At 36.3% G+C, this 17,103-nt stretch overlaps 1 protein-coding gene and 1 non-coding gene across 6 annotated transcripts in view; both read right to left on the bottom strand.

Annotated features, from left to right (window-relative positions):
- Window positions 1-17,103, bottom strand: part of LOC123562038 (vitamin K-dependent gamma-carboxylase-like) — a 134,825-nt gene that overhangs the window by 72,971 nt on the left and 44,751 nt on the right. For all 5 annotated transcript variants that reach the window (XM_053532996.1, XM_053533017.1, XM_053533006.1 and 2 more), the window contains 2 exons: window positions 7,331-7,515; window positions 6,508-6,663 (listed from right to left, as the gene is read on the bottom strand). In XM_053532996.1, coding sequence (XP_053388971.1) covers window positions 6,508-6,663; window positions 7,331-7,515 — 341 coding nt within the window. The remainder of the gene's footprint in view (window positions 1-6,507; window positions 6,664-7,330; window positions 7,516-17,103) is intronic.
- Window positions 557-749, bottom strand: LOC123565103 (U2 spliceosomal RNA). Its single transcript, XR_006689095.1, has one exon. It is a non-coding gene; the product is annotated as a U2 spliceosomal RNA (small nuclear RNA).

Here is a 17,103-nt window from a genome sequence, read left to right as displayed (position 1 = left end):
AGTCAGGAGCCAGATTCATTTTCTGCCAACAAACCAAACTACTTCATTCTAAAAATTCATGTATTAACTGGTTGACAATTCAAACATTATTCAGACATATTTACAAATAAACAGGCCTCTTGACCAAGACAGTGACTGTCAATTTCTGAACTGTATTTACCTGGTGAAAATCAGTATTTTAATTGGATTACATCAAAGCAATAAAACTCCCATTAACACTCCCTTTGGGACATTATCATTAAGGTTCAATGCTAAGCTGATGATTGGAGAAATACCATGACTAAATTTATGGCCTGGCTGTTCTTATCAGAAAGGTGTTATTTGAAACATATGTCAGATGTTTACTGTTTATCCAGCTAATTCATTAAATAAAGGTTTTATATTTGAAATTTTGAATTCCGTGTTTTGGCATCTCATGATCTGATAGAGGACTGTATGATGAAATTATTTAAAAAGAAAAGAAAAAAATGTCCAAAAATGCCAGTTCACTCCTTAGTGTGTCCTTAAAAATACAAATTTCCTAAGAAGTTTCCCATGTCATTTTTTCTTCCCCAAGGGGAAGTGGGCCGATCCCGGAGGTACTGCAATACCGGGCCAACCCGTGGCGAGAGCGGAGCAAGCCCCTGACATCTCACCTGTGTCCAAAAATCAGTTTAATATCGAAGTCCCCCAATGGGGGACGTATCAGATATTAAGCTGATAAGAACAGATACTACACTTTGATCTTAGCCAAAAGGCCGAGAAGCGATACTGAAAAGCTGTTCCAATATGCTATTATACCACACAGCTGAAAATATTCATGCGGCTGACAAAATTTCATTTTAAACCATGGTTTAAACTATCATAAGTAGCAAATAGAGACCAGATCAATAAATCTAAACAAAGAGTATTTGAAGACTTAAGAAATTAAAGGAACAGAATCTGTTAAATGTTTGCTGACTAAATAACTAATTTTGCATAAAATCTGGACAAAAAGCAAACTATTTTAACACACTGACGTTTAACCTATTGCAATAAGGAAGTCAGCCATGACAGTTATCATAGTCTATAAATAGGTACAGCTAGTAAAGGGAGCCAACTCTTGGTATAACCCCTGATGTGGAGTTTCCGTTATTATACCGAGTGGATAGATAAATGTTACAACAAGTCTTATATCGTAACATTGATTTACTGTACAAAATAAGAAGATTATAATTCCTTCTGGTATACTTGATAAAATCTGATAAAAAAAGAGCTCAATTCTGAAGTACAAAAATGGGATACTTTTGTACCATATAATTATGATCCAATACAAACATTTACAAAGTTTCTGCAAATTATGAATTTAAGTCTTTAAAAGTGTGATCTTTTGTCAATTTTACCTTGAAGTTTCATCTTTTGTAAAATATCTACTTTACAAACAAGATCAATCACTGTGACAATGCTCTTGTTCATAATGTATGTCAAGTTAACAGGTTAACAAAGCTGTCGGATGACAGTGCGCTCGACTATTCGAAGAATTGATTGAAGAATGGGGTCAAAATATTACCACAGATATTCAGACAAAAAAAAAAACAAGATTAGACAAACAATGTTCCTGTATTTGTGGATTTCGTTAAGTCTTGCACTAAATGGCAATGTGGTAACCAATTTCAAAGTCCAAAAAGGGCCATAATTCAGCCAAAATAGTTGTCAGAGTTATGTACTCTTGCCTACAGATTGAAATCATGATGATAAACAAGTGTTCATAGTTTAAAAGCAATATGTCAAATAGTTTTGACAAAACGTGGACTTGTATGAAAACAGAACAAATTTCCAAGTCCAAAAAGGGCCATAATTCAGCCAAAATAGATGACAGAGGTATGTACTCTTGCCTACAGATTGAAATCATGATGATTAACAAGTGTTCATATTTTAAAAGCAATACATGTATGTTAAATAGTTTTGACAAAACATGGACTTGTATGAAAACAGAACAAATTTCCAAGTCCAAAAAGGGCCATAATTCAGCCAAAATAGATGACAGAGGTATGTACTCTTTTCTACAGATAGACATTATTACACTGAACAAGTGATAAAAGTTTCAAAGCCATATGTCAAACACTTTACACTAAATATTAACTGGTACGAAAAACTTAACCATGATTTCTAAGTCAAAAGGGGCCATAATTCAGCCAAAATCCTTGATGGAGTTATGTACTCTTGCCTATAACTGGACATGGTGATGGTAAACAGGTGTTGAAAGTTTCAAAGCTTTACCTCAAAAGACTTTGTCAAAATGTCGACTGGTATGAAAAACCAAGGGGTGACGCCGACGCTGACGCCGTGGTGAGTAGGATTGCTCTACTTATTCTTCGAATAGTCGAGCTAAAAAGTATAGCAGGTGTCCTCAAAAGAGATTAATCAACTCCCATTTTTTGTGCTCAAAACACTTTTTTCAGTTAAATTTTCAGATAAAATTATATTGTTCACTGTGCGTAGTACTTACAACCATTGTTTTTTTTCACTAAACATGGCAATTACATATCTGTAACATTCTTTTTTTTTGTGGGGAAACCACGAAAAAATGCCTAACTGTAACCTACTTGTTGCGATATCATTTTAAGCTGATCAAGACTGGACTAAACAAAAATATGTTTTCTGCTTAGTTTTTGCCTTTTTTGTTCTCATGTTTGAGTCAAGTATAACCTGTTATCTACACATACATTATGAACTAGAGCAATCTGACTGATTTTGTGTTTAAACAAACAGGTTACAAAAATAAAATTAAAAGGTAAAAAAAGCTTTAAAAATCGACAAAAAATCCCAACTTTATGCAACTTAAATGTATGATTTGCATAAACTTTGTAAATTTATATATTGGCTTACATATGGTATTAAAACTAGTTCCAACTCAAAAGTTAATTAAGCTCCTTTTCTTTTATCAGGTTTTATCAAGTATACATTAAAGAATTAGAATCTGCTTCTTTTGTACAAGCAATAATTGCTATGCTCAATGAAAAAGATTCTAATATCCTGATAAGACCTGGTAAAGAGCTCAATTTTCACTGCAAAAAATGTGTCTAATCTGAATGTTCTTAGAAAGATAATACATGTACTTGTATCCATGTCTGACAGTATTCTGTATTTTAATTGGACTTTGTCACTTTAAATTAAAATGCAAGAATGGAATAATATTGAAGTTTAGTTCATTGAAGCTATTACACTGTTTACAGACAATAGGAAGCGCATATCTACAGATTGCAATGTTACGAATTCAATCCCCGGGCAAGGTGTATATTCTCCGTGATGATTTGATAAAAGACATTGTGTCTGAAATCATTCCTTCTCCACCTCCGATTCAATTGGGTAAATTGGCAGTTAATACATGCAGAGAACAGGACTGTACTGGTACAGAATCCAGGAAACTGCCAGCTGTTACATACTGTAAAATCATTTCATTTCATGGGCATGAAATTTCGTGGTTTTGGTCAGAAAGGTAAAGGTTAAAAGTTAAAATAGTTTGTACAATATACACATTACAGTTTGCTTTGCTTTGCTTGTTTTTTTTTCTGGTTAAACGTCACACCGACACAATTATATATCATATGGCAATTTTCCAGCTTTGATGGTGTAGGAAGACCCCACGTGCTCTTCCATGCATTATTTCATCATAAGCGGGCACCCAGGCAGAACCGCCAACCTTCCATAAGCTAGCTGGATGACTTCCTCACATGAACAATTCAACTTCCCGAGTGAGGCTCAAACCCACATCAATGAGGGGCAAGTGATTTGAAGTCAGCGACCTTAACCACTCGGCCACAGAAACCCCTTGCTTTGGATTCAGCACCATTTTTAACAGTGTTTCAGTTATGCAACAGTGGGCAGTTTACATAACCAGTTTTTCTGGATTCTGTACCAGTAGCACTAATCTGTTCCCTTTATGTAAAGTCAACTTCCCCATATGGATCAGAGGTGGAGGACCAATGATTTCAGACACACTATCTTTTATCAATCTTCAAAGAGAGGTGGAGGGGTTAGGGCAATGTGTCTGTCTAAGACATGATGACAGAGATCATAATACATCTGCTGTTCATGAAAAACTGGCTATATATAACTTTGGTTATAACAAGAAACAAAGTAAATATGAAAACAACAATATCTCAAGGGTATAATGTCGGAATGACTTCAATTACTGTCTTCTCCAGTTAGACAGATAATATATTACTAGTTTTCTTTAAGTTCCATTTATGTACTTCTGTGAAACAATCACTGTAGTAATAAGAGATCTGTCAACTTCTAAACAAGAATCAGTGGCGAAAGAAGAGAGTTCAATGACATTATCATTCTGTCAAATTGGGCGGAGGATGAAAGTTGAAAGGTATCACCTTACTGTCAAATCAGGCAGAGGAAAGAAGGTTCAGTGGCATTATCTTTCTGTCAAATTGGGCGGAGGATGAAAATTGAAAGGTACAACTGTACCGTCAAATTGGGCAGAGGACGAAAATTGAAAGGTATCACCTTACTGTCAAATCAGGCAGAGGAAAGAGAGTTCTGTGGCATTATCATTCTGTCAAATTGGGCAGAGGATGAAAATTGAAAGGTACAACCGTACTGTCAAATTGGGCAGAGGACGAAAATTGAAAGGTATCACCTTACTGTCAAATCAGGCAGAGGAAAGAGAGTTCTGTGGCATTATCATTCCGTCAAATTGGACAGAGGACGAAAATTGAAAGGTATCACCTTACTGTCAAATTGGGGAGAGGACGGAAATTGAAAGGTTATCATCTTACTCTCAAATCAGGCAGAGGAAAGAGGGTTCTGTGGCATTATCATTCTATCAAATCAGACAGAAGAAGGGAGTTAAGTGGCATTACCTTTCTGTATGTAAAAAGATTTTACAGGATTCTTGAACAAACCAAAACTAGAGCTATCACTAAAGGTGATGAATGTACCCCCCACATGCACTGACACAGTACATTGCAATTAGACGCACACAAGATTGCATAATTATGTGGACTGTTACATATGTATATAGACTGTATGTATACAGTATAGTAACAAAAAACAAAGTCCCATAACTATGCAGAATATTTATCTAAAAGAACGTAACATGCACCATGCACAACTAGGGTTGATACTGATCACTTGTGTTAAGTTTCATTAAATTGTGTGCAAGGGTTCGGACGATTAGGCGCGCACAAGATTGCATATGCAGAGTGTATGTACATAGTATGTGAACAAGAAACAAAGTCCCGTAACTCTGCAATTTTTGTCGTTGAAAGAACCTAACATGCCCCGTGCACAACTACTGTTGTTACTGATCACTTGTGTGAAGTTTCATTAAATTGTGTCAAGGGGATGAGGAGAGATGGTGCGCACAAGATTGTGTCTACGGACGGACAGACAGACAGACGGACGGACAGACAGACAACCTGAAACCAGTATACCACCCCTTACAACTTCGTTGTCGGTGGGTACAATTAGTTTTTGAAACAAGAGCACCGCCTTGCGGGTGCTGACGCTCATCTGATTTTTTTTGTATAATAGAAATATTGTCCTACCCATGATTTTCTAAGTCTAAAAAGGGCCATCATTCTTGCAAAAAGCAGGATAGAGTTATGTTTCTTGATGTACAGTGTCCACTTATGATTGTGAAAAACTGTTGCAAGTTTTAAAGCAATAGCTTTGATAGTTTATGAGAAAAATTGCCTTAAACATAATACTCAACCAAGAAAATGATTTCTAAGTCCAAAAGGGGCAATAATTTTTGCAAAAAGCAGGATGGAGTTATGTTGCTTGCTGTACAGGGTCAGCTTATGATGGTGAACAAGTGTTGCAAGTTTCAAAGCAATAGCTTTGACAGTTTAAGAGAAAAAGTTGACCTAAACATAAAACTTAACCAAGAAATCTGATATTTTCTAAGTCCAAAAGGGGCCATAAATCTTGCAAAAAGCAGGATGGAGTTATGTTTCTTGCTGTACAGGGTCAGCTTATGATGGTGAACAAGTGTTGCAAGTTTTAAAGCAATAGCTTTGATAGTTTAGCATTAAAGCTGACTTAAACATAAAACTTAACCAAGAAAACTGATTTTCTAAGTCCAAAAGGGGCAATAATTCTTGCAAAAAGCAAGATGGAGTTATGTTTCTTGATGTACAGGGTCTGCTTATGATGGTGAACAAGTATTCCAAGTTTCAAAGCAATAGCTTTGATAGTTTAGGAGAAAAGTTGACCTAAACATAAAACTTAACCAAGAAATCTGATATTTTCTAAGTACAATAGGGGCCATAAATCTTGCAAAAAGCAAGATGGAGTTATGTTTCTTGCTATACAGGGTCAGCTTATGATGGTGAACAAGTCTTCCAAGTTTCAAAGCAATAGCTTTGATAGTTTAGGAGAAAAGCTGACCTAAACATAAAACTTAACCAGGCAACGCCGACGCAGACGCCGACGCCGACACCGACGCCGACGCCGACGCCGACAACCGCTCAAGTGATGACAATAACTCATCATTTTTTTTCAAAAAATCAGATGAGCTAAAAATCATACCAATAAACATAAGTAGATAGACAATGTACATCCATACAAGTGGTAATGGTTTCAGAAAGTCAAACAATGGGAATCTACACAGAAGAGGATCACCAAACTCTTCCACTGCATTGCTGAGTCCACGTTCTTGCCAAATGTCAAATACCATCAGTAATCCTGAAAAATAAAAACATCATTGCAAGATCACTTCATCAGTTCTCAATGACCTTTAACCTTGGACATTTAGCTACCTTGACCCTCATACACTGAATATCATCAACTGTTATACAGGTAGTACTACAGGTTTTTAACAATAATAATCAGAGCTAGTTTCAGTGTGGGATCATTGATTTCAACTCATTTAGATTTGAAGATTGAATACTGCTTAAGCCGGTGCTAGGGGGCGTGGGCAGTGTTGCATTTTCCATTACTGCTCATTAACAGACTAAATCAAACCAAGTCTACAATTTTCACTTTTTGCCTTGTTCTCGGTGCTTCCGAGGGATCTACTTCCCGGATTTTATTGTTATATTTTCTGGTCCTTTGGGATCATGGAGTCCATTCAACATATGTGTAATAGAGTTCCGCTAAAGCCGGTGCTAGGGGGCGTGAGAGGTGTTGCACATTTCATTACCTCTCATGAACAGACTCAATCAAACCGAGTTTGCTATTATTCTTGGTTGCATTCTTTGCTTCCAAAGGATCTATTTACAGATTTTATTATAAAAACTGGATTAAATTAATGATAATGTTACTGTATACCAGATAGATAAATGTATAATGTCTTTACTGTAACAATGAGTTTGTCAAATGTTGTACAGAATCTGATATTCATCAAGCTTACCAAAGATCATGCGCATGACTCCCAGACCAGATGGATCAGTGGGTCTGCACAGCAGTCTGAGCAGAGAGTCCAGGCTACTAAGATCAGACATCTTGAAACCAAACAAAGACTCCAACATTTGACTGTTACCCTGCTTGTCTTCCACAGCACCTGCCTGATTTTTACTGCCTTTCTGTTTCACCATTCTGTTTGTGAACAAGAAGAGTTTCTTTAATTACATGTTTTTCAGTGAATTATTGAGATATTAGAGTGAAATATATCTGGTATTTGCACAGTGAAAAAAACCAAATATATTTTTTCACTGTTAAGAAACTATAAAATTGGATAATGTATTCAAAACATGAAATAAAAAGAAAACTTGTTTGTTTTACATGTTAAGGTTTAGCAGTATATCACAAAACAACAGATTTTTTAGTGAATGAACAGCATCTTGACACACAACTTATCTGTCCAATACATGATTTACTGTTCTGTCCCACAGAGTTGGATACTTAAAATATTCTAAATGAGTTGTCCCCCTTTAAATAAGAATGCCATTTGTAAAGAAATAAATGTAAACAATTGTCAATAATGATGTTTTACCTACTTATGTAAAGTTTAAACACACGTATGATGTTGCAAATGCACCAAAACGAAGACATGTAACAGCTTTTTAAAAATGGTGAGTTTTTAAAGGCGCTGGACTGTCCAGAAGTGTGACCCCTTCATGCAGTCCCTTTCCAGAATTCAATACATATATGAATAAATTGACAATGGTTTTGTAGAATAATATAAATGTTTTATATGCTGTTAGATTTTCATGTAAAGCAATGCTTTCTTTCTATGATTTAATGACATTCAAACTTTTTTCTCCAAAACATGGACCTATACCTTAAGTCAAAATATCTTTCACTCATGAATACCGTCTCTTACATTATTTTCACTAGGCCTTGGCCTCTAATATATATATTCAGCATGCTGTCCTATCAACCGTATCAAGATTCGCTACCTTTAAAGGCTAAAATAGCCATACAAGTCACGTGACCAACCACATATAAAACCATGAAAAAGCGTGCAAAATTCATAGTTGTTCTAGCGACGTGTCGAGATAGATACTCGATCCTTTTGCAGACAATCTGTTTGGTAAGAAACCACGTGTTCTTGTTTGAATTTGTTGAAATTTTTTGTTTCGAGTTTTTGCTCTAACGCTGTTAGAGCCTTTTTTATTTGCAGAATTCATTCTGTCTTTTATTATTTCATTTATTTTCTTTTTAGTTTTCTGCTTTTGCCTTGTTTCACGCACGTTCTTTGCTTCGTTTTTTGGTTTTTTGCCTGTGTACGTTTACCGTACATTGAAATGTCTCAGTCCGACTCGGATAAAGGGGGTCGAAAGGACGATGTCCTTTCTCTAGGGGAAATTTCTGACGAGGAAAAATCTTTCTCGGGGTTTTCGTCAGACGAAGCTCGCCCTAAAGGCAAAGGGAAAACTCCCAAGTTCACAAAAAAGAAAAAATCCCCCACCAAAAAATCAAAAGTGCCCCAGAAAAAGATTCCGAAAAAATCTAAAAATAAATCTGGGAAAACCGATATACAGGCTGGTAGTAGCAAATCGTCATGCGCTGTTCGCGCTTCCGGTAGCTTTTCCGGTGATAATGGAACTGACAGGCATGAGAAAGGTAACCTTATTAATCTGGATAATTTATCGTCTGGGGACGTATTTAAATTACGACAGGTGTTGGGCGTTGCCCCACCAGATGAGAATGACCAGACTGGTTATTTAAATGATTTTAATGATGATTTTCGGGCTATTCGGGTAGAAATTGACAACGATGGCCCAGACCCTTCGACTAATTTGGTCTACGATGATCAAATCTCTGAAGACCCAAACACAGTCAGTTCCCTTAAAAAGGTCGATGACCAATTTGCTAATGCCCTTTTTGATCAAGATGTAAATTCTAGTGGCATAAATGATGTATCTCATGAGGAAACTGATTGGGACCTACCAAAATTGAAAACCCCTGAAAGGGGAGACAATATTAGTCAATCATTGGCTGATCTCATTAAAACTGCTTGCACTAATCAGTGCGATATTAATGGTATAATTGATCAATACAAGGTTCCAGCTAATTGTGACCTTATGTGTCCTCCAAAAGTGAACGAGGAAATTTGGTCTGAATTGGCCAAACAAAAAAGAGTCCAAATTACAGACAAATCGTTGAGAGATATTCAGAATCTTGTTCTGGCTGGAATATTGCCAGTTTTGAAGCTTGCTAAGGTGATACAACCTTTTGTTTCTCAATTACCTGAAGCTAAAACTCTGATTTCACATTCATTGACTTTGTTGGGTCAGGTTCAGTTCAATATTAGCGCTAGAAGGCGTTATCTGCTGAGACCATATTTAAAGTCGAGGTATGCTGGGATTTGTAGTATCAATACTCCAATTACTACCCTTTTATTTGGGGATGATATTTCAAAGGAGTTGAAAAGATGTGAGACTGGGTTGAGACTTGGGAAATACCCGAATTTAAAAAATTTTAGAAGTAATTCATACAATAGGGGTTATGGTGTTGTACCAGGCAACTACCGAGGTGGTATAGGACCTATGCGTGCTAGAGGTAGAGCAATGCAACGAAATAAACCTTATGGGTACACACAGAATGAGAGATATGGTCAATTTGGGTACCAACACCAGTTTGGCAATAGGACGAGAAGAGCACCTTCATGTACCATCACTCAGCCAACTACTAATGCTTCCCCAAACTAGTTGAGATAGGCTCTAAAGCAAAGGTAAGTAACTCTGAGAGATTGTTGGCTTCTTTTAGTGAATGAAAATCATTAACTTCTGACCAATTGGTCTTAGAAGCTATGCAAGGTTATAAAATTGTTTTTGACAAAACACCAGTGCAAACTTCACTTCCAAATGAGATTAATTTTAATGATGCAGAAACGGCTTTGGCTGATCAGGAAGTACAATCAATGTTAGATGATGGCGCAATTTATGGTACTGATAAAGAGTCAGGGGATTTTATTTCAAATATTTTCATAGTTCCTAAGCCCCAAAGCAACAAATGGAGACCAGTTATCAATCTGAAACATCTTAACTTTTATGTTCATTATGAACATTTTAAACAAGAGACTTTTCCATATGTTTTGGAATTAGTACAGAGAAATGATTACTTTACTTCTTTAGACCTTAAATCTGCTTATTTTTCAATACCTATTCATCATGATAGTCAAAAGTATCTGAAATTTACTTGGAAGAATGACTTATTTTGTTTCAGTTGTCTCCCCTTTGGGCTCTCATCAGCCCCTTTTGTTTTCACAAAAATCATGAAACCGGTCTTTGCATTTTTCAGACAGTTGGGCATAAGATGCTCCTATTACATTGATGATTCTATTAATATGAATCAAGACAAACAAAGTTGTCGCCATAATGCAATGACAATGTATAAAAAGTTGCAAGCATTGGGTTTTGTCATTAACAATGAAAAATCAGTTGTAATTCCTTGCCAGAGAATTGTGTTCTTTGGGTATATTTTAGACTCTGTTTTGTTCATGGTATTTTTGCCTGAAGAAAAAATACAAAAAATTATTTCTAAAGCTTCAAAATTGTTAGATCAAGACTCTGTCAGGATAAGAGATCTAGCTTCATTCATTGGTCTTTTAATAAATGCTTTCCATGCAGTTCTTGAAGCCCCATTACATTACAGAAGTCTTGAGCGGCTGAAAGTAGAAGGTTTAAGCCTGTTTGGTGATTATAATGCAGTACTGAAACTTACTGATTTAGCAACCAATGAAATTGAATGGTGGGTCAAAAATATCAGAGCCAAAAATGGTAAGAAGATAAGACAAGATTCAATTTCAACTTGGATTCAATGTGATGCGTCGAATGCAGGCTGGGGTTGTTTTCATGTTGATTCCTCTGTTACTGTTGGAGGCAGATGGACTCGTAGGGAAATGATTTATCATATAAATTATTTAGAGTTACTTGCAATTTTCTTTGCTTTAAAGTCTCTTTTTTCAAAACATAGGGATATTCACATTGGCATCCAATCAGATAATACAACTGCAATTTCTTATGTGAATAAAATGGGTGGTATGTGTTCTCCTGATATGGACAATCTTGCAAAACAGATTTGGAGTTGGTCTTTGGAAAGAATATATTCTTGTCAGCTTTCCATTTACCTGGTTTTTAATAATTTGCAAGCAGATTTTGCATCTCGTAATTTCTCAGATACAACTGAATGGAAGCTGAAAGAGGATATCTTTAATAGACTTTCCAAACATTTTATGCAACCAAATATAGATTTGTTTGCTTCACGTTTGAACAAGCAATTAGATTGTTATGTCTCTTGGATGCCAGACCCTGGTGCTTGGGCAGTGAATGCTTTTTCTCTGAATTGGAAGGGATTAGAACCATATATTTTTCCTCCATTTAACCTTTTGAGTAAGGTCTTGAATAAGATTATGGAGGATGAAGTTGAAGAAGCTCTTTTAATTTGCCGTTTACTGGGCCTAACAACCTGTTTGCATTGTTTCTTCATTTTGGATTTTGTCTTCCTATAGGTTACCAGACAACCGAATCTTCTTCTATGGTACAACAATTGAAAACACCTAGGGGAAAACAACTGTGCTTGATTGGGGTCTTGTCTCGGGTTGTGCCCCAGGATAGAGGATTCCGATTAGTGGCTATTGGACATGATTTCAAGAGCTGGAGATTGGAACTAGGAAACAGTATTCGTCAGCGTGGAGGAAGTGGTCTAGGGGTTTGTTGTATCAGGAGCTGTAATCCCGTTTCACCCTCTGAAACGGATATAGTAACTTTCTTGTTTTTCTTGAAGAATTTAACAAGAGGGCCAAGATGGCCCTAGGTCGCTCACCTAAGAAACATCCCATAACAGTGTAAAACATGTTTGACCTAGTGATTTCATGGAAACAAATATTCTGACCAATTTTCATTAAGATTGGACCAAAAAATTGGTCTCTTGCGATAAAACAAGCATTTTCTTAGATATGACCTAGTTTTTGACCCTAGATGACCCATGTTCAAACTCGACCTAGATTTTATCAACGCAATTATTCTGACCAAAATTCATGAAGATCAACTGAAAAATACAGCCTCTATCACATACAGAAGTTTTTTCTTTGATTTGACCAAGTGACCTAGTTTTTGACCTCAGATGACCCATATTCAAATTCAACCTAGATTTCATTAGGCAATCAACCTGACCAAATTTCATAAAAATCAATTGAAAAAAACAGTCTCTATCGCATACCCAAGATTTTTCTTTAATTTTACCTAGTGACCTAGTTTTTGACCTCAGATAACCCATATTCAAAATCAACCTAGATTTCATCAAGGCAATCACTCTGACCAAATTTCATGAAGATCAATTGAAAAATACATCCTCTATTGCATACACAATGTTTTTCTTCGATTTGACCTATTGACCTAGTTTTTGACCCCAGATGACCCATTTTCGAACTCGGCCTAGATTTTATCAAGGTAATCATTCTGGCTAAATTTCATGAAGATCAGTTGAAAAATACAGCCTCTATTGCATACACAAGGTTTTTCTTTGATTTGACCTAGTGACCTAGTTTTTGTCCCGAGATGACCCATTTTCGAACTTTGTCTAAATTTCATCAAGGTAATCATTCTGACCAGAATTCATGAAGATCAATTGAAAAATACAGCCTCTATCGCATACACAAGGTTTTTACGTGATATGACCTAGTGACCTAGTTTTTGACCCCAGATGACCCATTTTCGAACTCGGCCTAGATTTTATCAAGGTTATCATTCTGACCAAAATTCATGAAGATCAATTGAAAAATACCGCCTCTATCGCATACACAAGGTTTTTCTTTGATTTGACCTAGTGACCTAGTTTTTGACCCGAGATGACCCATTTTCGAACTCGGCCTAGATTTCATCAAGGCAATCATTCTGACCAAAATTCATGAAGAAGAATTGAAAAATACAGCCTCTATCGCATACACAAGGTTTTTCTTTGATTTGACCTAGTGACCTAGTTTTTGACCCGAAATGACCCATTTTCGAACTCGGCCTAGATTTCATCAAGGTTATCATTCTGACCAATATTCATGAAGAAGAATTGAAAAATACAGCCTCTATCGCATACACAAGGTTTTTCTTTGATTTGACCTAGTGACCTAGTTTTTGACCCAAGATGACCCATTTTCGAACTCGGCCTAGATTTCATCAAGGTTATCATTCTGACCAATATTCATGAAGATTAATTGAAAAATACCGCCTCTATCGCATACACAAGGTTTTTCTTTGATTTGACCTAGTGACCTAGTTTTTGACCCGAGATGACCCATTTTTGAACTCGGCCTAGATTTCATCAAAGTTATCATTCTGACCAACATTCATGAAGATTAAATGAAAAATACAGCCTCTATCGCATACACAAGGTTTTTCTTTGATTTGACCTAGTGACCTAGTTTTTGACCCGAGATGACCCATTTTCGAACTCGGCCTAGATTTTATCAAGGTTATCATTCTGACCAATATTCATGAAGATTAATTGAAAAATACAGCCTCTATCGCATACACAAGCTAAATGTTGACAGACGACGGACGACAGACGACAGACGACTGACGCCGGACGACAGACGCCGGACATCGAGCGATCAGAAAAACTCACCTGAGCATTGCTCAGGTGAGCTAAACAAGAGGGCCAAGATGGCCCTAGGTCGCTCACCTAAGAAACACTCCATAACAGTGTAAAACATGTTTGACCTAGTGATTTCATGGAAACAAATATTCTGACCAATTTTCATTAAGAATGGACCAAAAAATTGGTCTCTTGCGATAAAACAAGCATTTTCTTAGATATGACCTAGTTTTTGACCCTAGATGACCCATGTTCAAACTCGACCTAGATTTTATCAAGGCAATCATTCTGACGAAAATTCATGAAGATCAACTGAAAAATACAGCCTCTATCACATACAGAAGTTTTTTCTTTGATTTGACCAAGTGACCTAGTTTTTGACCTCAGATGACCCATATTCAAATTCGACCTAGATTTCATTAAGGCAATCAACCTGACCAAATTTCATAAAAATCAATTGAAAAAAACAGTCTCTATCGCATACACAAGATTTTTCTTTATTTGACCTATGGACCTAGTTTTTAACCTCAGAAAACCAATATTCAAAATCGACCTAGATTTCATCAAGGCAATCACTCTGACCAAATTTCATGAAGATCAATTGAAAATACTCCTCTATTGCATACACAATGTTTTTCTTTGATTTGACTAGTGACCTAGTTTTGACCCAGATGACCCATTTTCGAACTCGGCCTAGATTTTATCAAGGTAATCATTCTGGCTAAATTTCATGAAGATCAGTTGAAAAATACAGCCTCTATTGCATACACAAGGTTTTTCTTTGATTTGACCTAGTGACCTAGTTTTTGACCCCAGATGACCCATTTTTGAACTCGGTCTAAATTTTATCAAGGTAATCATTCTGACCAAAATTCATGAAGATCAATTGAAAAATACAGCCTCTATCGCATACACAAGGTTTTTACGTGATATGACCTAGTGACCTAGTTTTTGAGCCCAGAAGACCATTTTCGAACTCGGCCTAGATTTCATCAAGGTTATCATTCTGACCAAATTCATGAAGATCAATTGAAAAATACCGCCTCTATCGCATACACAAGGTTTTTCTTTGATTTGACCTAGTGACCTAGTTTTTGACCCGAGATGACCCATTTTCGAACTCGGCCTAGATTTCATCAATGCAATCATTCTGACCAAAATTCATGAAGAAGAATTGAAAAATACAGCCTCTATCGCATACACAAGGTTTTTCTTTGATTTGACCTAGTGACCTAGTTTTTGACCCAAGATGACCCATTTTCGAACTCGGCCTAGATTTCATCAAGGTTATCATTCTGACCAATATTCATGAAGAAGAATTGAAAAATACAGCCTCTATCGCATACACAAGGTTTTTCTTTGATTTGACCTAGTGACCTAGTTTTTGACCCGAGATGACCCATTTTCGAACTCGGCCTAGATTTCATCAAGGTTATCATTCTGACCAATAATCATGAAGATTAATTGAAAAATACCACCTCTATCGCATACACAAGGTTTTTCTTTGATTTGACCTAGTGACCTAGTTTTTGACCGAGATGACCCATTTTCGAACTCGGCCTAGATTTCATCAAAGTTATCATTCTGACCAATATTCATGAAGATTAAATGAAAAATACAGCCTCTATCGCATACACAAGGTTTTTCTTTGATTTGACCTAGTGACCTAGTTTTTGACCCGAGATAACCCATTTTCGAACTCGGCCTAGATTTTATCAAGGTTATCATTCTGACCAATATTCATGAAGATTAATTGAAAAATACAGCCTCTATCGCATACACAAGCTAAATGTTGACAGACGACAGACGACAGACGACAGACGACAGACGACGGACGACAGACGCCGGACATCGAGCGATCAGAAAAACTCACCTGAGCATTGCTCAGGTGAGCTAAAAAAGTCATATAGTGTTATTTCTACCCATAAATCAGTGATTTTTGAGACATTAAAACTTGTTCATGGAAATTGGAACAGTAATTTACCTGTTGTGTCGCGTTTTGTAAAAGGACTTTTTGTAAGTAACCCCCCTAAGGCTAGATATTCTTCAACATGGGACGTTTCCATAGTTCTGAATCATATTTCCAGTTGGATGCCTTTGGATTCTTTATCATTAAAATTATTGACCTTAAAATTAGTGACTCTCTTAGCCTTGAGTACAGCTGCAAGAGCTCAAACATTGAAGTCTTTGTGTGTTGACAGTCTTTGCTTTAAAAGTGATAAAGTAGTTTGTGTATGTGAGAACCTTAAGTGTTCAAAACCAGGAATTCCTTTTAAAGTTGAAATCAAATGTTTCGAAAAAACTGAACTTTGTCCAGTGAGGACTTTGAATTACTATTTGAAATGTACTAAGTCCTTAAGAAAGGATCGTCAGTTGTTTATTTCATTTGTAACCTATAAAGCTGTTACTACGAGCACAATTGCTAGGTGGCTGAAAGCGGTAAATTTTTCGTGCTGGAATTGACGTTGGAATTTATAAAGCTCACTCTTTTAGAGCTGCATCTTCGTCTGCTGCTTTATTTTTCAGGATGTAAATTGTGGATATTCTTAAGACTGCCGACTGGTCTTCAGCTAAGAATTTCCATAAATACTATCTTAGAGAAATTGAGTCAAGTTCGTCCAATTTCAGTTCCTCTGTACTGAATACTTGTAGCAAATAGTATTGTGACTCTTAAAATGATGATATATTTCTTTATGTATTTAATGATTTAAGAAGATATTTGATTCTTCATACAAAGGCATTGTTCTTGAAGGACAACTTTTGGATGAATAAAAATTATTGTTTGAATATTTTTATTCTTTTGGTTCCTTTTTATTCATGTTGGCTCTTTAAAGATGCTGAATATATATTATTATTATACCAGATATATATTAGAGGCGAAGGCCTAGTGAAAATAATGGAAACCCCATCCAAGCACTTGTTGTGAAGGATGGGGTTCATTATTGGAAATAGGCCGGAGGCCGAAAATATATATAGGAACCCACCACTTTTTGTTTGCCCCAGCCCAGTTCTTTTTCTAGCCAACATGATACTTTAAAAACTAAGAATTTTGCACGCTTTTTCATGGTTTTATATGTGGTTGGTCACGTGACTTGTATGGCTATTTTAGCCTTTAAAGGTAGCGAATCTTGATACGGTTGATAGGACAGC

This window comes from Mercenaria mercenaria, chromosome 2 (genome assembly GCF_021730395.1).
Source record: "Mercenaria mercenaria strain notata chromosome 2, MADL_Memer_1, whole genome shotgun sequence".
Classification (NCBI taxonomy): domain Eukaryota; kingdom Metazoa; phylum Mollusca; class Bivalvia; order Venerida; family Veneridae; genus Mercenaria; species Mercenaria mercenaria.
Note: the sequence above shows the minus strand (reverse complement) of the source record. Positions and strands in the feature narration are given on the sequence as shown.